Source organism: Schistocerca gregaria, chromosome 7 (genome assembly GCF_023897955.1).
Source record: "Schistocerca gregaria isolate iqSchGreg1 chromosome 7, iqSchGreg1.2, whole genome shotgun sequence".
NCBI lineage: Eukaryota > Metazoa > Arthropoda > Insecta > Orthoptera > Acrididae > Schistocerca > Schistocerca gregaria.
Genome location: NC_064926.1, coordinates 343,170,625 through 343,193,896, shown reverse-complemented (window position 1 = coordinate 343,193,896; position 23,272 = coordinate 343,170,625). Strand labels below are relative to the sequence as shown.

The following is a 23,272-nucleotide window of genomic DNA, read 5'->3' as shown; positions in this document are numbered from 1 at the left end:
ATACCAAAGTAGCAACGCCAGAAGACAGTAAGAATTTGCAGAACGACCTGCAGAGAATTGATGAATAGTGCAGGCTCTGGCAGTTGACCCTGAATGTAAATAAATGTATCATACTGTGCGTACATAGGAAAACAAATCTACTACTGTGGAGCTACACTGTTGATGAAAAACAGCTGGAGACAGTGTCTGCCGTAAAATATCTAGGCGTAACTATCCATTGCGACCTTGAGTGGAATGACCACACAAAACAGATAGTGGGAAAAGGAGATATCAGACTCAGATTCATCGGAAGAATCTTAAGGAAAAGTAAGTCAGCCACGAAAGAGGTGGCTTATAAGGCGCTTGTTCGCCCGATTCTTGAGTATTGTTCATCTGTCTTTGATACCTATCAAGTAGGACTGACGGAAGAGCAGCGCGTTTCGTTACGGGATCGTTTACCTGGCGAGAGCGCGTTACGAAGATGCTAAGCAAACTCCACTGGTAGACGTTACAAGAGTGCAACACTGAGAGATTTACTATTCAAATTACGGGAGAACACTTTTCAGGAGTCGGATAACATATTACTTGCCCCCACATACATCTCGCGTATTGACCACGAGAAGAAAATTCGTGAAATTAGAGCCGATACAGAGATTTACCGACTGTCATTCTTTCCCCGGACTATTCGCGAGTGAAACAGGGTTGGAGGGATCAGATAGTGGTACCGAAAGTACCCTCCGCCACCCACCGTTAGGTGGTTTTCCGAGCTTGATGTAGATGTAGATCTCCACAATTCCTAAATAGTCCACTAAGCAAGAACCCACCAGCTGATAAACCAATGGCTTTGACGCGTTTCGGGCAAAACATATCTTCACAAGTACCGAAGAAGAAGAAATATGACTAGTAGAAAATTTCCGAAGCACTTGAAGGTTCAATTGAATTCGTCAGATGACATATTCTGACATCAAGTTGGGGATTAAAACAAAAAGTACACGAGTGGCCTGACTGTTCTCATTGTGTACGTTCGTGGTCCTTGTGATTGCTAGGCTGATGTCTCACTGTTATTTAAGAGGTTTGTGATGTAACAGCCAAATCATCAAGACTAGTTCCGAATCTTTCGCAATCGCCAGTTTAACAAGCTATATGCCAGGTCATACGAAGCAGTTTAGTGACATTTTGCATGTATATTATGGTTATGACTTTTTCCAGATTTCACAGCTTGAGGTTGCAAACTATGAACTTTTGTCTCACCCTACAATAGTCATCCCTTTTTTTAAACTGCGAAAAAACCTCGTCACCTAAAGTACGTTGTATTAAAAGGGAGTATCTAAAACATAATTACACGGCTTTCATTTGCAAATGAAATATAACACACAACAAATTGCAAGAAGATCTCAGATTTGTGAATAAGCGTTTATGAACTTGCTGTTAAGATATTTCTCACTATTAAATAAGATGAGAAGTTCTTCCATCAGCTTTACAGCTCGCTCGGCCAATATATCTGAGAGAGGCGCTTCAAGCACGGGTCGCTCATTTTTGCCAGAGAGTGGAAAAAACTTTTAAAACCTTGGGGCACTTCAGTTTGGATACAGAAGCATGCAGCTTATTGTATGTGTCCTCTAAATAATGCTTATTTGAAAACCAGGCCTTTGCCCATGCAGTTGGGTTGAAGTGACAAGTAGCTTAGAGCTGATCTCTCCGTCTCGGAAGTAGAAAATGAGCAACCACTGCAGAGATTGGCCGTGAATTCCACCTGACACTTTGAAGGAAAAGTGGCTGCTGCCATTTGCTTAGAGACAACTTTCTCTGATCCTGATAGAAATTATACCCGAAACTCTCTCTCCATCCTGGGGTTTCGTGTGTCGATGTATTTTCTGAACCAAAACAGATTTTTTGTAAGTCACGATTTCCTAACAAAACATCACCAGTGAACTGGTACTTGATAACGTGTTTTGTCGGTAACAAGTAATCCATCAAGTACCTTAGAAGCAGGTGGAGGGATGACGTTGACGCCCTATAAACTGAGGCTCTTCTAGAAATTCTTGTCTGAACTGTGTCTGGAGTCTACACCACATTTGTGTCCCATTTTGACTGTTGTTGTGTCCGATATAATCATTTTGACACTCCTCTGTGCATCCAAGAAGACTGCAGTCTGGCAAATACATTCTCAGCTGACTAGTTTCCACAAGCAAAAATTCCGAGGTGCACAGTTATTCCGTTATTCCCCATACACACCATCTGATATCCTCTAGTTTCAGTTCCCTCCCATCAAAAAGCAAGCAGAGCTCTTCTTCACCAGTAAGTTCTTTGAGGCGGTTCTCTACTTTTTTTGCGTTCTAGATCACCCGACGCCAAAGCCACGACTGTGGTATTGTACGTACATTTACACCGTCTTTAACCAAGTTTTGAATATCTTTTCATGTTCTTCTTGTTGACTGGGGCACTTTTGACACCAAACTGGCTGTATATTTTGTAGGCTGGTACTTAAGTTCCATAGCAGGACAGTTTTCAGCAATAGCACTATCAGTGCTGTTGCAGCTACCGTTGTCTCTTTCAGTACTATTATTGCTGAACTCTTGTACTTATCTTTTAACTGATATGATGAGCTTCTTCGACGCTTTGCAGGATGGATCTGTTGCATAGCAGCCACTTTTCATATTAGGTTCTTACTCAGTAATGTACCCCACTCGGCCTTCTGTTTCAATTCGTTTCAAGTACTTTTTCTTCACGTGAATGCCAATGTCCACCCGATTTTGAAAAGTCGAAAATGTTAATAAAATTTTTTTCACACCCTTCATTTCTCCCCTTTTTCAAACACTTTTATGAGTTTGTTAACCTTTGCATAAATTTTCTGTATGGAAGGAAAAAGGAAGCTCAGCTTTCTCCAAAGCTTCAGTAATTCTTGTGACATCTTCTTTATACTGCCAGTTTGCTCTTTGTGCTCGTGGCACAACCTCAAAAATCCACCAATGATCAAGGCGTTTTGTACAGAATATTGTTCACGTCCTTTTTCATCTTTTATGTGTTGGAACAGCGCTTTGTAGCTATTGTCAAATATCTCGTACCAGCCGACTCTACTGCTGCTTAGGATCGTTTTAAGCGACATGTTTAAACACGAAAATAGAGTAAATGCTATGAGAAGCACTACTCCTATCAAATGTTTTATATTATTTTCCTATAATTCATAAATGAAATTTTATTGCGTGTGTGAGGTTTCTACATGGAAAGACCAAGATAATACCAGAAAAAGAAAGTTATAGGCAAAATTTCATCAAAAGCAACATTAGGAAAGTCGATATTGAGAAAAAAAAGTAAAAGTCTTAACAGTAATGGATGTTTCACATTTCATACTTCATTTAGATTATATTCCTGTGTGTAGTTTAATAATATTCTTGAGTAGCTTCGTATATGTCTACCTCCACGCGTCTAATGCTTAAGTACAAATTCAGACACCTACATATGTGGACCGTTTCTACAAAACCGAACGTCTGCTAAGTTTTCGATTTTGAGTTATATATGAGTTCGTGTATTTTAAAATCAGAGGAATCGATTCCTCTTGTTAAAATTTAATGTAACTTAAGGTACACCGTATTAAACACTCGTGAAATACTGCAAATATTTGCAAAACTTAAAATCTACCAGACATTCTATGTTGCAACCATTTCAAAGCAAAATTTACAGTGCTCTACAGTGTTTGTAATGGTGAAATTCGATTCCTTCTATTGGCAACTCTGTTTGTGACCAATCAACAACAGCAAAATGTGTTCGTTGGCTGACTTCCATTTGTTACAAAGGTACAAGTGCAAAATTTGTTTGTTGTTCAAAGACCAAACATCAGACAAAAGCATAAACATCGTGTGTCAATACATCGAAGGTAAATTACTCCTTTGATTAGATGTTTATAAACATGTATGATTATGCTATTTGGTGATCTGTGCGTTACAGTTGGGTCTAAAGGAGATAGATCTATATATAATGTTTGTTTAATTGACCGCTACTTATTTTAGATGGATTCAGAATCTGCTATTGAAGCATAAGTACATATGATGTTGCTGTAGAGGTCAGTGCGTGGTTCACCTGTAAATTTATCTCTGCCACAACAACGTGGAGTCCAATGTGCGTGTTTGCGTATTGACAGCCAAAAGACTATCTTCTCTTTTGTGCGGTAAACGGTACGCATATGGATGGGTATCTTATTTATATGTCATCTTCATCCGAAAAGCGCTCGATGATGTGATACACCCGTGGCTGCAGAAATATCAGACAGCTGTCGAGAAGGGGTCAAGTTCCTAATGCGTCACAGTGTAAAACAGCAAATGTCGGTCGCTGTCGCAAGTATAAATAGTCCATGGGCTCATTCAACTAAGCATTCACGGCGTTGGAGGTTGTGGCTATAAACTGCTTTCACAGTTAGTGAGCAACAGGATAAGGATATGCAATTACGACGTGGATACCTGCGTCCCAATCTAACGTCTGTAATCTGTGAAAAGACTTTCAGAGTAATTCGTCGGATGAATCATACATAGACTCCAACTAGGTCAACCTTATGACTTCGGCAGTCTTCACCAAACGCCGTTCTGCAGTTGTGGTAGGGGAGTTCACCACCGATCGTTTGCACGCGTAAGTTCAGCGAACTATTATCAAACCTGAGGCTCTCATCAGTTGCTTAGTATTTACACGAGGTATTATTGCTTTGGTGCTTTTTGACTCTTATCTGTCCAACGATTTTATTAATCGTTGAAGCGCCGTGGCGAGGAGGTGGAGTATGGTGAAACTATATGCGCAGTTGCATTAAGAGAGAAATGTAAAATTATGAAAGGGGTCAAAAATCGTGATTTTTTCATGCCACATAGAGCATTCCTAAAGGCACAAAAAAAAAACCGCAGCTAACGCAAAGGAAGGCAGTCAGGCATCATAAGTCAGCCCAGGTTCCATTCTCACTCCGGGGAACTGGTAAATGAAGTAAATGTTGAACTACTCCACGTACATTCACCAAAATCTGAAACCTCTCTGGGAAAATGTGCAAAAGAAGACCATGTGAACTGAAAAGAAGTGTTGGGGCAAGAGTGATGTGATCGAATATCTCCTCCGACTCAGAAGATTCTTAGGCGAGTTTCAATGGCAAATAATCAAGTGGAGTGCCAACAAGAAAGGCTTACTGCAGGGCAGCATACTGCATAGCTTTTCTATACATGTGCCAATAACCAGCCAGTCCCGGAAAGCACTCAAAGTTTTATATATACACTTATGGTTGCAAGCAAGTAAAGTTAACACCATCAAAAAGAAAGTATCAGAAGCTACTATCACTAGCGAAACCAATTCCAACCCAACTCCCTTGAAAATGCAAACCCGTACTTTTCATCTGAAGTTTTACAGGTGCCAGATACACTATGTTATTGATCACACCAAGGAAGTATTCGTGTTGCAAACGACTGTGCCAGCGTAAGAGTTCTGTAACCGCTACACATAATACTTTAGTGCAGGTGCAAGAGCACTTATTTCTTGTCACTCCAGTTATACATTCATTTTGAACAGGCTGACAAATTTATTCCATAGCTGACAGCATTTTTCCAGAGAAGTCCGCAGCCGCTTTCCTGCGGTATTGGCTGTCAACATTAACAACGTGTTCCAGTACGGCATCTGTTAAGTCTAGTCGAACTCTGCCGAAAGGCTATATTGAATACGACTGAATGCTCATTGTAGACTGAGCTCGATGACGACTGACAACTGTTGCATGTGGACCACAGGCTCTTAACTGTAGACTCGGACCACGGGTTACAAAGCCATGCGCATCGCTACATCGACTAGCAAAATTGGCTGCCGTAGTTGGAGATAACATATTCGTTGCACGTTGGTTCTCTAGGCAGGATGACGTCACATTTGCCTCCCGCCATGGGTGTGGCAAAGTAGTCCAGCTGTTGCACGCCGTCTCTGTGAACAGTCACTGATGCTCATGTGGCTCCTGGTCCTGATGCAATATGTACTACACCGAAGACTGTCGTGGTGGAGGGGAGGCATCCTGGCAGGGGTAGTAGTATGGGACACATGAGGATGTTATACCGCCAGAGCAGTGTGCAACCACAAAATATCAAGATGTGACAATAGACCGAGTATTATCTTCAAGGAAATATTGCTTGAACATGAAGCATGAGATGGTTGCAAGAAACATCATGCACAAAATATCTGACATTATATGGTGCGTACAGTGCCGAAGTACTTGTTATTCTTAGTTGTTAAGTACGCCATGTCCTCTGTCGTATAACTTCAGCAATCCCAAGCAAGTAGGCGTAACACTCAGTGAATCATTCTGCATCATCACAAGGTGTTAGAGACCAACACTCCCTCTAATATGATAAGCGGAGCGACACCCAAGATGGAAAAAAATTAATTCGTTTACGTCTACGCCCCTCCTCCTTTCTAGGTACAAACCAGGCCGCTACAGACTTAAACAAAGGAGAAATTTCCTGTTCACAGTAGAACATTTTCCTTAACACGCCATAGCAAAACCTGGATAGAAATGTGGCATGAATAAAAACTGAGAACTTTTGTGAGCAATGAATTGCCCATAAACGTTATGGTCTTAAATAGCAACGTCTTCGTTGTACTCAGCCATTAGGTATTCGCCTCGAAGAAAGTCCCCCAGTAGACTTAACCTAACGCATCTGTGTTGCTCCTGCCTATGTTCTAAAATGGTCTGCCCTCCAAACCGACAGGGAGAGTACTGGACTCGCATTGGGAATACTGCAGATCGGATGGCCGTCCGACGATCTAGATTTACATTTTGCATTATGGTTAGCATATTAATATACAGGGTGTTACAAAAAGGTACGGCCAAACTTTCAGGAAACATTCCTCGCACACAGAGAAAGAAAATATGTTATGTGGACATGTGTCCGGAAACGCTTACTTTCCATGTTAGAGCTCATTTTATTAATTCTCTTCAAATCACATTAACCATGGAATGGAAACACACAGCAACAGAACGTACCAGCGAGACGTCAAACACTTTGTTATAGGAAATGTTCAAAATGTCCTCCGTTAGGGAGGACACATGCATCCACCCTCCGTCGCATGGAACCCTGATGCGCTGATGCAGCCCTGGAGAAAGGCGTATTGTATCACAGCCGTCCACAATACGAGCACGAAGAGTCTCTACATTTGGTACCGGGGTTGAGGTCAGGAGAGCGTGGAGGCCATGGAATTGGTCCGCCTCTACCAATCTATCGGTCACCGAAGCTGTTGTTGAGAAGCGTACGAACACTTCGACTGAAATTTGCAGGAGCTCCATCGTACATGAACCACATGTTGTGTCGTACTTGTAAAGGCACATGTTCTAGCAGCACAGGTAGAGTATCCCATATGAAATCATGATAACGAGCTCCATTGAGCGTAGGTGGAAGAACGAAACTAAAATGAGCTCTAACATGAAAAATAAGCGTTTCCGGACACATGTCCACATAACATCTTTTATTTATTTGTATGTGAGGAATGTTTCCTGAAAGTTTGGCCGTACCTTTTTGTAACACCCTGTATAGTATACCATACATTTTCCAAAACAGAGGTAGAGTTACTTTTAAATAAACTATCCACGTGTCAACTTTGCACGATCAGGAGGGCCGATTGTTAGTTCTAAACTACTACAAATCATATCGACCGCTCTCACAGTACAATTTCACCCTCAATACTTGTATTTTTCATCTCACCTCACCATTTCATCCACTTAACACGTCGTTCTTAATCTCCATCTACATCTGTCATCTACATCTGTACTCTTCAGACCATTGTAAAGTGCATAGCGGAGGTTATTTCTCATTCTACCATTTTTAGAGGTGGCGGGAGTTGCTGTTGTTGAGGAGAAGTGACTAATTAAACCGGATTTATCAGTTTTGTTTTTGTACCTAACTATTCTCGAACAGAGGAGGATTCCTTTAAAAGATCACTGTTGCCTTTCTACACCATCGTTATCCAAATGGCCCGGTGTGTCTCCGGTGTCTCCATTCATCACGTAAAGTGAGTCGTGTGGCGCTGGCGGCAGTTGGAGACGGGTAGCTGGCCGCGTCGCGCGCCGCAGTAATTGACGGCCAGCAACAGAAATCTGCTCGCCCCACCTCGGCCTCCCTCGTAATCGCTTAAAATAGACTCCGTCCCAGCTGCATGTCAAAGACGCAACATGATGCGCGTTCCTCCGCTAAATGAGTGTCGCTGTGGCTTCGGGCACCCGCAGTGGCCGGCCTAACGGGGACAGCGCTAGCCTGCCCCCTTTCATCTCTCCTGTTCGCCGTTTTTCCATTAGTAGAACATGAATTCCAATTTATTCGTAAGTTGGTCAGTATTTGACACACTGTTGCATCAGTTCTACATCTACATCTACATTTACACTCCGCAAGACACCCAACGGTTTGTGGCGGAGGGCACTTTACGTGACACTGTCATTACTTCCCTTTCCTGTTCCAGTCGCGTATGGCTCGTGGGAAGAACGACTGCCGGAAAGCCTCCGTCGTGCTCGCTCAAATCTCTCTAATTTTACGTTCGAGATCCCCTGGGGAGGTATAAGTAGGGGGAAGCAATATATTCGATACCTCATCCAGGAAACGCACCCTCTCGAAACCTGGACAGCAAGCTACACCGCGATGCAGAGCGCCTCTCTTGCAGACTCTGCCACTTGAGTTTGCTAAACGTCTCCAAACGTTTGGCGTCAAAATGATGCAGATGGTGCAGGATCCTATACTAGTAAAAGTGGTAATCATAAAATTTTCACTGTCGCCGCGAGGAAATTAGATTAAGTAATTAACTTTCTTTTGTTAGCGAGTACATGTCTGCAGTCTCGAAAGCCCCGCGACACAGTACCGTAGCAGGCGGATAGTGCATAAATGGCGCGATTCCTTGTTAGATAGGAGTCTTTTTCTTCTTTTTCCTGCCCTCCGTCCCATGTCTTCACAGGGTCGGCATGTTAATTATTGAATCTGGAAGCGTTCGTAAGAGAGGGTGACGGATGCACTCCCAGTCGTCATCCATCCCAGAGGCTCCTCCTCCCTTCGGGACATACGGGGTGAACCGTGGATTTAATTTCAAAGAATATTCTTAAAATTTATTGTATTTACTAGCGATTCATCAAGAACAGTAACACATTTAATCACGCTACGTGAGCGTGGAAGTAGTTGCCAGGAAGTAACTGATGAAATCAAAATCAAATTGCTTTTAACAAATGGGAATTTTATTCCTAAAAGCTTTTTTTTAAGAAACAGATTTAAAATTATAATCAGAAAGCATCCTCTAAATATCAAGTCACAATTTATTCAGAGGCAGAAAGAAACAAATTTTTGAGTGTATGAGCTTTCGGGCTGAGAACCTTACCGCTCCCTTTTGACACGGCCGTAGTCACGACCGCTCACAACAACCTCTGAATGACTACACCTGACCCATAGCGAGCTCATAGCGCCCCTTAATTCACATGAACAGTCAACCTTTCCCCTTTCCCACCAGAGGGAGACACCAAAGCTGCGATTGCCTCAGCGGCGCCACCGCCGGAAACGGAGGGCAACTGTTTCACACTACGCGCTGCGGCGCGCTCTTCAAAACAGCAATTTTTACCACGGCTCACAGGGGTTGGGCAAGAGTTTGGAAACACCAGAATCACAACACATTACCATGCCCACCCAGGTCTAGTAAACGCTTCGCCATTCAAAATACGTTCCAATCGTCCCGGGATGGATAAATACAAGTGTTTAAAGAACCTCAAGGAATACGAATCTTCATGCAAAATAGTGGCAAGTTTAGGTAACGACCATAGAGTTCGATAGCGATCACGCCCTCTTCACTCCAAAGAAGGCCACAAAGGATAATAATACTGAGTTCTGGTGACAGTGGTAGCCAGGGGATGGGCGACAAGTCATCCCCCGCGTTCATAAAATGATGCAAGCTACGTGAACAAGGGGCCCTGTCGTCTCGAAATACAACATCACTATTGGGGAACAAACATTGCACCATGGGTAGAGGCTGATGGTCCACAATGGTCTCATAACCCTTGATAGTATCGCTACTTTGCAGAACAACGACTGGGCCCGTGGAATAATACGATATGGCTACCCAAATCACTGCCGAACGCTCACCATCTAAACTGTCTGACCCGATAGCTAAGTGGTCAGCGTGACGGATTGCCGTCCTACAGGCCCGGGCTCGATTCCCGGCTGGGTCGGAGATTTTGTCCGCTCAGGGACTGGGTGCTGTGTTGTCTTCATCATCATTTCACCCCCAATCGGCGCGCAGGTCGCCCAATGTGGCGTCGAATGTAATAAGACCTGCACCAAGGTGGCCGGACCTGCCCCGCAAGGGGCCTCCCGGCCAATGACGCCAAACGCTCATTTCCATTTCCATACCATCTAAACTTGGCCAGAAGTTGGAAACAGCGTTAAATAAGAATCATCCGACAAAATTACTTCCTCCGTTACTCCATAGTCCAGATCTTACTACTTCAGCACCACGTTTTACTGATATTTTCATCAGTGGTGAATGGTTTTGTAATTCCAGCTCGCCCTGTAGTTTCCAGCTTAAGGAACTCCGTTCGTGTTCTTTTGGTGCTGACAGCTTCTGAGGCTGCGACTTTCGGTCCTACAGTGACTTTTGCAGCTGTCACCCTCCTACTTCTTGTCACAGCCCTCTCCAGTGACAGTTTGAGACGATCAATCAACACATACTTTTGTCTGCATTGTGACGTATCGGATAAAGCTTTCCCACTTTCTCTGCATGCGATATAAATCTTCGATACGGTGTCTCTCGAAGCACCAAACACTTCGGTCACTTTGGACATGGAAGCCCCGATCACACTAACAGAAACAATATGGCCACGTCCGATCCAGTGCACACACAACTGCACAGGACACTGCTCTGGCCATGACTGAGACCTGCACCGTTTCGTGTACATTGTTCAAGTGGTGTTCGTGGTCAAATACTACAGCGCAAACGGCGATCTTGGCTAGCATCGGCACTGATGTTCAAGCACGCATTTCTCGCGGCGTTTCTATATCTTCATCCAACTCCTATTGTGTTCTGACATGTGGGAATGTGCGAACGTTTTGTAAATGTTCGGAGATCGCGTGACAGAGGCGAGAAGTGGGTACCAGCACGGTATTGAAGTAGCCAGATGTGGGAAACCGACTAGAAACTAGGTCCAGGCTGGCAGCTACTCCAACCGTCGTCGTTAATCCGCTAGGTAGATTCGATCGTTCATCGACGTCTCTCCCCGAAACCCAGAAACAGCGTGCTAACGCGCGCGGCTATTGAGTGGTCCCTTGATAAATGGTAGTATTGTAGGGTAATTCGTATCCTACCTGCGATAACCTGTGCTGCGTCTGTGGAAATGTACGACAGCGGAGAGGCTGCCCTGACATGTCCAGTGTGGTCAGACAAGTCCGAATGACGAAGAACGAAGTGGCACTCTACCTGCCTGTGAAGAAGTGGGAATTGCATGGGAAGGATTCAAGATGACCGACGTATCGCAATCGACGTGAAAGAGGGAAAGGTGAATATCAGTTATGGGTCTGATTCCTATATTTTGTAGCACGTTCTGGACATTACAAAAATCGCTGTCCCGTATTTCCCCTTCAAAAAATATGCGGAACCGGGAAACTAATGAAAATGTTCCTGGGGAAACATAAGCACTCTGCATTTCGTGCCTCAAATCATTGTTCATTGAAGACTTCAAATACTGATATGTGATTGTTGGCTGTTGTATTCAGTTTTGGAGCTTCTACCATCCACTTTGACGCTAAAGGTCTGAGAATCCTCTATATACCGTATTCAGCTAGGCTTCTCTATCTTTTCCAGTCCATTTATTAGTTAGTTCATTAGTTTCGCATACGTTAACACACTTTCCGCCACGCTGCAAGACTTCTCGTGCCAGTCTTCCACAAACGTCTTTTGCGCCAGTCCTGAGTTTTCACTTTGCCCTTAGTCTTATATTTCAGTCTAGATTATTATTCTTATTATTAATACCGTTATTATTAATAATATTATTTTCTTGTCGTATGGGTCCACAGCGTCTGTAATTTTCTTAAAAGACATAATCTTGCTCTCAGAATTTTATTTTACGATTGCAATTTCGGCATTAAGCCACTTTCAAGCATCTACAAAACATAATACAACATAATCAGAACAGGTACAACCAGTTTTGTAGTTTTTTAATATTCATATACTGTTCTTACAACATTTTGATATACAGGCAGAGATATATCTCAAAATCTTGTAAGTACTGTATACGAATGTCAAAAAACCTACAAAATTAGTTGTACCTGTGGTTAACACCGCTGTAAATTGTTCTGATGATCTTGTATTATGTTTTGTAGATGCTTTAAAATGGCTTAATGCCGAAATTTCAATTTCAAAATAAAATTGTAACAGCTGAAACCAAGATATAATCGTTGAAAAAATTATTAATATTGTTATTATGATTACTATGCTTATCCCACATTCAAGAAACAGAGCTCTGAGCTAAAATCTAAAGAAGACAATGGCAAATGAACTAGAGTTAACAGTAGTATTTCTTCCTTACCTTACAGTTCAGACAAATTCTATGTTTGATTACTTGTGGAGGCAAAGCAGTACGCTAAGCAAATACAATTTGGTCACATACTTTTCATAATGTTTCCTTCGACTGCCTATGTCGCTTTCTGGTACCCATATGCTCTTGTACTCAAGCGCTGATCTCTTTTTACTTGTAACAATACCATGTGCCAACTGAGGTGCGAATGAAAAAAAGTATTTTCCTCTTCAGAGCTGGGGAAAAAGTGTAATTTCGGCTAGGCGGCTGCAGCGTAAAGCCTGGAAAGTAAACAACTTCTCTTGAATTCAATTTAACTCTGCGAACAAGTCGCCGCGCGATATTCTGAGAGTAGACGAGTGACCTGAGTACGGTTGGGCTGCCAAATGACGTAATGCGGAGGGGAAAACAAGACTGTAGCTGTTCTGAATTGAATTAGAAAATTACCGTATTTCGGTCTCTACATTCATCCCAGAACATATGATACTAGTCCATGATGACAGTTTTTTAGATTACGTTTGTGGACATAATTAAAACGCGACAGGCCAATCTGAACATGGAGAAACTCCTTAACTAATCTTGCTGACTTACAAAGCAATGTAAGTGTACTGTCAGAACAAAGAAATGAATGCCGCTACAGTCGCAGAGGAAGGGCTTTATGTCCACGTTTGTATACTCTGATGCGAACTCCAACAGCAAGGCGAAATTTATTCTTCTCTGTGGAATGAGAGGTCACAACGAACATTTTATTGTGTTTAAATGTTTGCACTAATAATTATGAGTATTCGTTTTCAATTATGTAAACACGTAAAATAATGACAGGAAATTGTTTCATGCACAAATTTGACTGAGAATGACGAAAATGACTACTTGCTGTGCATCTGGCGTCTTCTCGCCAGAAGGCAGACTGTCAGAATTACTTAAGGTCTAGAAAAATCTGAGCCTTTTACTTTTGACAATTATGATAATACTGTTTCAGTTCAATAGTATTCTTCATTTTATGAGCTTTTACACAAATAAAAACTTAGCATATCTTATTACCACAAAGAAAATGCCTTTAAAAAAATTTAACTCACTTGAAACTCCTCTGTGTATGGCAACAAGAAAGCACCGCAGTGAAATCACTCACTTTCAGAGGCTTCCTTTGTAGATAAATTATTTGACAGCTTCGTCCACTCATACTTAAAATACTTTAATGTGGCTCGTTTTAATGGCTGGAAGGGCCAGTATCTCTCGTCTGCACGCCTCTGTGTTTTGTGCTTTAAACTAAGTGTAATTTACATTATTGTCATCATCAGTATTTCGTGTTTCTCAGCGTGGTAAAGCCGAGATACGGGAGCGTCCCTGAAAATAAAGCACAGCGTATTGTTGACTGTCGCTACAGGCGTCGCGAACCCATTACCTCTAGTAAGCTACGTTGCCTTGTGGCAAATGGCCGGCATTTCAACTTTGTTCGCTTCGTCTGTTGCAGTGCTGGCAGAACTGCGGCCCTCTGCAAGCGAACCGATCGCTGTGGGGTACCCTCTGCGCTGCAGATCCCGCATGTGTGAGTAGCCAAATGATATACAGCATCTTATAACTATGTGGTCATGTGGATATTCGCGGATATATCAGTGGACATGTGCAGTAATGAATACTTTGTAGATAAAAGACCACATCGAAAGGACGTCCGCATGTACATCTGCGAATGTTCACTGTGTTGTTAAAATTAAGCGATAACGTTAACATGACTTCTCTATTTAGGTTCAAATGATGGATAGCAATAAATATTATTATTTTAAGTAACTATTATTAACCATTCTAGACGGAGTGCTGGTATGTCGCGCTAGAAATGGCAAAATTATTTGGCGCACAGGGTGGACAGCAATCTACGGTTGTCTGCTGATGCTGCCGTGGTGTACGCTAAGGTGTCGAAGTTGAGTGACTGTAGGAAGATACAAGACGGCTTATACCAAATTTCCATTTGGTGTAATGAATGACAGCCATAAATGTGGAAAAATTTAAGCTACTGCGGAAGAGTAGAAAGGTCAAGCCTATAAGGTTCGGGAACAATATCGCTAGTGTCCAGCTTGACACAGCCAAGTCGTTTAAATATGTGGGTATAATGTTGCAAAGCGATATGCAGTGGAACGAGCATGTGAATGTTGTTGCAGGGAAGGCGAATGGTCGACTTCCGTTTATTGGAAGAATTCTAGGAAAGAGTGGTTCACTGGTAAAGGAGATTGCATGTAGCATGTTGCCTCCTGTTCTTGAGTACGGCTCGAGTGTTTGAGATCCATACCAGAACGGATTGGAGGAAGACATCGAAGTAATTCAGAGTTGGGCTGCTAGATTTGCTACCGTTTCGTTCTAGAATACGTAACTGTTACGGAGATGCTTCGAGAATTCAAGTGGGAATCCCAGGAACCAAGTAGACGTCCCTTGTCGAGAAACACTACTGTGAAAATTTAAAGAACCGGCATCTAAAGCTGGCTTCCTTGCTTCCGAACGAATCTACTGCCCAACATACATTGGCCGGCCACGGTGGTCTCGCGGTTCTAGGCGCGCAGTCCGGAACCGTGCGGCTGCTACTGTCGCAGGTTCAAATCCTGCCTCGGGCTTGGATGTGTGTGATGTCTTTAGGTTAGTTAGGTTTAAGTAGTTCTAAGTTATAGGCGACTGATGACCACAGCAGTTGAGTCCCATAGTGCTCAGAGCCATTTGAACCATTTTTGCACCAACATACATTGCGAGTAAGGACCGCGAAGATAAGATAAGAGAAATTAGGGCTCATGTGGTAGCACATAGACATTAGTTTTTCCCTCACTCCATTTGCGAGTGGAACAGGAAAGCAAATGGCTGGTAGTGACAGAGGGTACCCTCAGCCACGCACCGTACGGTGGCTTGCAGAGTATCTTTGCAGATGTAGAAGAACAGTGTCCTGAAGAGAGTAGATATGTTGTTGTTATCTGCAAAGGTTTAAGATAGCAACAAGCCCTTCTTCGAGCTTTTCGTAAAATTACATGTACATTCTGTTTTTGTCGTACCAGCAGATGCTTCACATCTGAATCACTTCTGCTTAGAGCAACCACTCATGCCACAAAGTGTCATGAATGGTACTCTAAAACAATCCTTCGTTTGGAACATTCACTCCGTGCTCTGACTCCTGTTGGAGTTTCACTTGTGTACAAATCCGCATTGTACAAAAAAAACAAAGCATCTCTCAACATTTCTCTTAAAAATAATTATAACTACACATTGTAACGCTTGTTACATTAAGAAGCGTAGCAGTATAACATAATCTAATACCGTGTTGAATTAACTTAATCTGATAAACCAACTATAATGAAAACGTGTTCAATATGTGACGGATGACAACTGGTATCGACTTCATTCAACTTACCAATACGACACCGGTAGTTTCGCAGAAAAATTGACAAAATCTCGTTCAGTAATCACGAAATGAAACTATAGACTATGGTAGACATCAATAATATGACAGGCTAACTGATATTAAAATGAGGTCGTGACAGGCCTGTGCGTTCTAAACCAGTGGAGTGTAAGGTATGAGTTCCGATTTCAGTGGCTGTCAATGTAAGCATTGCATTTTGCGATTGCTCATACATTGTGTGAATGAGGAAGACGGTGGTCTGAATCTTGAAACCATTCAGTCTACGTAACAATAACACGAAGTGAATATCAGATATCGTTCAGGAGCACGAAATGTAATCCATGAAGTGCAGCATGTGATACATTTGCCACCATCACCCAGCAACTAACAATATGTTGTTGTTGTTGTGGTCTTCAGTCCTGAGACTGGTTTGATGCAGCTCTCCATGCTACTCTATCCTGTGCAAGCCTCTTCATCTCCCAGTACCCAACTGCAACCTACATCCTTCTGAATCTGCGTAGTGTAGTCATCTCTTGGTCTCCCTCTACGATTTTTACCCTCCACGCTGCCCTCCAATACTGAATTGGTCATCCCTTGATGCTTTAGAACATGTCCTACCAACCGATCCCTTCTTCTGGTCAAGTTGTGCCACAAAATTCTCTTCTCCCCAATCCTGTTCAATACTTTCTCATTAGTTATGTGATCTACCCATCTAATCTTCAGCATTCTTCTGAAGCACCACATTTCGAAAGCTTCTATTCTCTTCTTGTCCAAACTATTTATCGTCCATGTTTCACTTCCATACATGGCTACACTCCATACAAATACTTGAAAGAAATGTCTTCCTGACACTTAAATCTATACTCGATGTTAACAAATTTTTCTTCTTCAAAAACGCTTTCCTTGCGATTGCCAGTGTACATTTTATATCCTCTCTACTTCGGCCATCATCAGTTATTTTGCTCCCCAAATAGCAAAACTCCTTTACTACTTTAAGTGTCTCATTTCCTAATCTAATACCCTCAACATCAACCGACTTAATTCGACTACATTCAATTATCCTCGTTTTGCTTTTGTTGATGTTCATCTTATATCCTCTTTTCAAGACACTGTCCATTCCGTTCAATTGCTATTCCAAGTCCTTTGCTGTCTCTGACAGAATTATAATGTCATCGGCTAACCTCAAAGTTTTTATTTCTTCTCCATGGATTTTAATACCTAATCCGAATTTTTCTTTTCTTTCCTTCACTGCTTGCTCAATATACTGATTGAATAACATCGGGGAGAGGCTACAACCCTGTCTCACTCCCTTCCCAACCACTGCTTCCCTTTCATGTCCCTCGACTCTTACAACTGCCATCTGGTTTCTGTACAAATTGTAAATAGCCTTTCGCTCCCTGTATTTTACCCCTGCCACCATTAGAACTTGAAAGAGAGTATTCCAGTCAACATTGTCAAAAGCTTTCTCTAAGTCTACAAATGCTAGAAATTTAGGTTTGCCTTTCCTTAATCTAGCTTATAAGATATGTCGTAGGGTCAGTATTGCCTTACTTGTTCCAACATTTCTACGGAATCCAAACTGATCCTCCCCGAGGTCTGCATCTACCAGTTTTTCCATTCGTCTGTAAAGAATTCGCGTTAGTATTTTGCTGCCGTGGCTTATTAAACTGATAGTTCGGTAATTTTCACATCTGTCAGCACCTGCTTTCTTTGGGATTGGAATTATTATATTCTTCTTGACGTCTGAGGGTATTTCGCCTGTCTCACACATCTTGCTCACCAGCTGGTAGCGTTTTGTCAGGACTGGTTGTCCCAAGGCCGTCAGTAGTTCTAATGGAATGTTGTCTACTCCGAGGGCCTTGTTTCGACTCAGGTCTTTCAGTGCTCTGTCAAACTCTTCACGCAGTATCGTATCTCCCATTTCGTCTTCATCTACATCCTCTTCCATTTCCATAATATTGTCCTCAAGTACATCGCCCTTGTATAAACCTTCTATATACTCCTTCCTCCTTTCTGCCTTCCCTTCTTTGCTTAGAACTGGGCTGCCATCTGAGCTCTTGATATTCATACACGTGGTTCTCTTCTCTCCAAAGGTCTCTTTAATTTTCCTGTAGGCAGTATCTATCTTACCCCTAGTGAGATAAGCTTCTACATCCTTACATTTGTCCTCTAGCCACCCCTGCTAAGCCATTTGCACTTCCTGTCGATCTCATTTTTGAGACGTCTGTATTCCTTTTTGCCTGCTTCATTTACTGCATTTTTATATAACAAACTATTTTCCGATGAAATGGCTGTGTGTGTTGGCTTGTAGCGTCTCCCACGAGATCAACAACCATTCCTCTCGAATTGTAGCTGAACTGTTTGATGATCACTCCAGGATCGTGTGATTACCAGCGTAGGTCCTCACCTTCTGACAATCCCCTGGAGACCATTTGGACCCCATCATGGGTGTTGTGCACCCATTGATCAGGAGGGCTCCTTAATGCTTTCCATATGTTATGGTAAGTTCTATGGGACGAACTGCTGTCATTATCGGTCCCTAGTCTTACACATTACTTAATCTAACTTAAAGTAACTTACGCTAAGGACAACACACACAGCCGTGGCCGTGGGAGGACTCGAACCTCCGGTGGGGGCAGCCGCACGGACCGTGGCAAGGAATTTGCCATATCAAGACGCATCACCTCTCTCAGGGCGAAAGAGACTGCTACATGCTATTATAGGTATGTGTCTGTAAACCTGATATGGATTATTATTAACACATTATGTTAGTGTAACACAACAATGCAGCAACTGAAAACAAGGCCCCAGACATGGAAGAGTCCAACACGAAAAAAAAAGACTGCAAAAGAAAACGTGGAGATTTTCAAATTAAATCTTGTCTCTTCTGTTTCTCAGGAAAGCACGTAATAAACTGTCTGGTAACTTGAAGGGAAACTGGCCGAAAATGGGGCAGCAATTAGTCGCGACTTTGGAAGATTAAGAAAAAGAGAGAAGAAGTTAGCTGCGTTTTCTGACGGCGGAAGAAGAGGTAGGAACGGAAATCCATCGAAGAATGGCACATGCATTTCCGTTATAGGGTCATGGCGTGGCACGAGCTATTCAAGGAAAGACGATGCCCTTGGCCGATGACATGCGAGCTGGAACGCGACATCGCATTACTAAAACTATTGTCCAGCATGTGAATGCCTTCATTGTTCAAGGCTGTCGAGCCACCAGTAGCAGCTGTTGCCGAAGAGGTCGGACTGACCGCCGGAAGCGTTCACGTCATCATTAAGGAGAGACTGAAATTTAGCAAAGTGCAGACAACCTTGTATGATGGGCAACCGCATCTATGAGTAGTCATTTTGAGATATTAATAATTACTTCAGGTGTATTTAGTGCTTCACTAATGGATCACTGCCGGTTTCGTGGCACTAAAAGCCACATTTTCAGGGTAGTGTATAACAATAAAGCCAGAAGGAATACCAACCCTGAGATATACACAGGTATGGTACACTATTTTATGATTTTAAAATGTTTTAAAAGAAAGTTAAAAACATATACGTGAGTGTATCAGAATGTTGGCACTCACATGACTAAAACATTCGAGCGGAATTTTAAAGTACTTAAAATTCCTTAAAGATTTAGGGTTAATGCAATGGACTCATCCGGCAGATCTGTTTCGTAGCCGTAATATATGCACACGATGATCCTCTTTTACACTCTAGCTTTAGAATAATTTATGGGCGTTATTAACTAAAAATATGCAGTCATGGACTGTGCGGCTGGTATCGGCGGAGGTTCGAGTCCTCCCTCTGGCGTGAGTGTGTGTGTTTGTCCTTAGGATAATTTAGGTTAAGTAGTGTGTAAGCTTAGGGACTGATGGCCTTAGCAGTTAAGTCCCATAAGATTGCACACACTTTTGAACACAACTAAAAATATGTCAGCTGTCACCGTCATATAGATATTATTCCTTGTTCTCATTTACCATTCGTGTAATCCCCAAAAGACCACCAGTCATTCGGTCGAGTCTGCGCATCATCGGCGCATACACGAATAGTCTACAAGCAAGTTGTTTACTTTCTTGCCGTCTGTATGACAGAGGACGTTCCTTATAGACCGAAGAAGCGGTAAGTGCGCTTTTCAGTTTCTGCTTTTCCGCCGATAGCTATTTACTTGACGATTCTATCTAAGTAGAACATCCCTTTATTTTGTGGCAACCATTCTTCATTCTGGCCCAGAGAATAGTTTTCATTTATTTTCTCTTTGCCAATGGATCACTATGGTACGATTTGTTTAGGACCTATCCACTATATTGGAATACGGCTGTTTTATTCCATGACATATCGCCTTTTAGCGGTTCTTTTGTTGTGTCACACAACGTATGCTGGATAAGAAGATTCCGGGGTTTCCCGCTCTAATGTTTTGCTCATGTGAATACTAACATTTTCGTATTCTCATGTAACAGTTTCTGATACTTTTTTTAAAAAAAACATTGAAAATCTTAAAATAATTTACCATACCAGTGTACATCTCAGGGTTGTTATTCCTTCTGGCTTTATTGTTATACAGATATTCACCTGAAGATGTTCCTTTCAGTGCCACGAAACCGACATTGATCCAATAACAAAGGTCTAAATAAAGCTGAAGCGGTTATTAATATCCATGAGCAGCAAAGCGTGCCCAGTAGGTGCCTCACAGTCTTCAACTAGCACAGGAAACATGTCGAAAGAGACTCTAGCTCTTGACCATCTGCAGCACTATGCCAAGGAAAGGAATGGGTGGAAGTGCGACATGATGTCAACAGTTCGAACCCTAGTCAAAACGGCAAAGGCTAGTGGAATCATGCAGGGTGGACACCACACAAAAAAAATTGGCAAGAACACGAAAGTAGACTCACCTCGGACGAGGGCATCAAGCCTTACTTTCAGGGATTTTACGAGACGACCATTCAGCACCTAGTGCCGCATTGCGACCAGTGCTTTAGCAGTGCTGGGGTATTTGTGAAGTAAAAGCACCAGTTTACGTTTACCTACCTCCGGTTTATGTTTTCTTTTCTAACGCTCCTCATAGACGGAAAATTTACAAGTAAAATTACAGTATGCACCTCAGATGAATTCCGGTGAGGGTTAATGCGAGGTGTCGGGAAACAGTCCTTCACCTCTGTCCTCCCTGCAGTTGCCAATGGTCAGTAGTATTTACCGTTCGAAGAATATGCCCTCCTGTAGTAGACTGTCAGCCTATATTCACACAGCGCAGTGTAGTGTTTCGTTGTTCACATTCAGTCAGTACATACACTAAAATTGCAGTTAATAGTGCACACTTTTTATATCAACGCTTTATTCATAGTAGTAACTGTGTATACTACAACTAAAATGCGTTTTTTAATAATAAAAATCGCGATTTATTCACTTTACGTTTCGATGCATTGTCTCTTCAGTTTACAGCTTACGAGAGAATTAGTAGTCTCCTTGTAAGTTCCATACGAACTTTAACTTTGCCTCCTTTTTTTTTATTTACGGCATTGTGACGAAGATGAAACTTCTTGTGAAACATGTATACATGCATGAAATACTGACTGAAAGCAAAAAAACCACACGAAAAACGCCCGCATCTGTCATGATGTTTTGACTGAATAAAACGACCTAGTGTGGCGACGAAAAGAAAAAAATGCAGTCATTTCAACACCTGCACTCCCAGAATTGATAAGCGGTTCATCCAGCAGCTTCTGTTACCATGACCACACAAATGAAAAAAAAAAAGATTGTTATTATCCTGGACGTACCAGTACGCAGAGATGGTACGGTTATTTATCATATTTAAGTCAAATTCATGTAAATTAGTCAGTCATACAGCTGGACTGACGGTTTTAGAACGGTACGTCATATTCTGGTGTAGACCACACCACAGTGCAAACTGGACTCGCTAGTATATTACTATCGTGTACAATCTCCTCAGCTGGAGAAAGTGCATATTACATTATTACTGTGCAATCTATTACTAGTATGCTACCTAGATCAGGCAGATTCGTTGTAGTAACCGAACCGAGAAATGATTGTGTTCAATATTGTAATATGGACAAATCCTTATTCATCAGCTCACTACATATTAAAATACCCAAATACATTTCACATGTTTGTGGTAGTTAGGTTGATATGTAGAACAACCACTCTCATAACGTGTAGATAAATTACAAACAAAAATCAGCTATAAACTTTCACACATTAGTGTTATGTCCACAAAAGATTGATTTTGTATGCGTCCTCTGATATTCACCTGCTGTATAAACTTCTGCTTCAAGATTATTTATATTTCATCTAATTAGTACAGTTACATTTGGGAAGAGTACACTGCACATATATGTACCTTCGAAAAGTCTGAATTTGTGATACTATTGTAGTCCATTTGGTTGTATTTCTGGGATTACAAATAAAAATTCTTTAAATTTCTTTTTAAATTGATGGCCTCCACGCATCGCCCATGCAGCCACTCGGGACTACGTGAAGCTTTTAAACACTGTATTAGACAAATGAAATTCTAATATCAACTATGTAGCCTTAGACGCACTTAACAATCATATGGGTGCGACAATTAAAATATTGTTTATGCAGCGACTGAAAGATTGGGTATATGTTCGTACAACACTGCATCGTACCTGTATGCTGTTAAAAACGACTTCGCACTGGTAAGTTATTGTTAAGCACTGTCTTCCTAGTCAATGTCACCTCATAGTCTAGCCGATAACGTATGATTCGAGTTCTCTGCATAATATTCACACAGTGCTGTGTAAAGCTGTACTTGGTTAGAATGGATGTAGGATATGGTCACGAATTGTTCTTGCGATGCACAACAGAGTCATACCACGATCTTCATATTGCCGTCGGAAAGATTTGGACATAGTAGCCTACTTTGTACTAATGTCAGATAAGTAGGCTGCACCTCTATGTGGATGCATGCCGAAATCTGATTACATTAGCCTGTACAATTTTGCACTGTCTCCTTCCTTCTTGTAGCATAGTGCATGTTTCCGTACAGGATTATCTAATTGGGTCACCCATTCTCCTATCTGTCATATGAAGCAGTTGTTAGTAAGGTGTCATGTATCTGTACCAGCCCACAGGCTGCAAGCAACGGAATGGCAAGTTTGCATCAGACAGCAATAGCGATTGCGCTGATTTGGCAGATCCAATTCTGCGCGCCTACTGATCCGGTGCTCCAGCGACTGTGCCGTTGCAGTTTGGGACGGCCGGCAGCACCGACTCGCTCTCTAGCACTTTGGAGCCTCTTCGCAGTGACACTGATAGCTCAGTGCAATATTTTTAATGAGTCCTCGTTCACTTGAAGAAGTGCTAGTTACACTATATGATCAAAAGTATCCGCATACCCCCAAAAACATACGTTTTTCA

General features: G+C 42.1%; 1 protein-coding gene across 2 annotated transcripts in view; it reads left to right on the top strand.

The window, feature by feature from the left end:
• LOC126281530 (uncharacterized) overlaps nt 1-23,272 on the top strand; it is a 155,196-nt gene that overhangs the window by 76,503 nt on the left and 55,421 nt on the right. For both annotated transcript variants that reach the window (XM_049980577.1, XM_049980576.1), the window contains exon 2: nt 13,986-14,060. In XM_049980577.1, the coding sequence (XP_049836534.1) occupies nt 13,986-14,060 (75 nt within the window). The remainder of the gene's footprint in view (nt 1-13,985; nt 14,061-23,272) is intronic.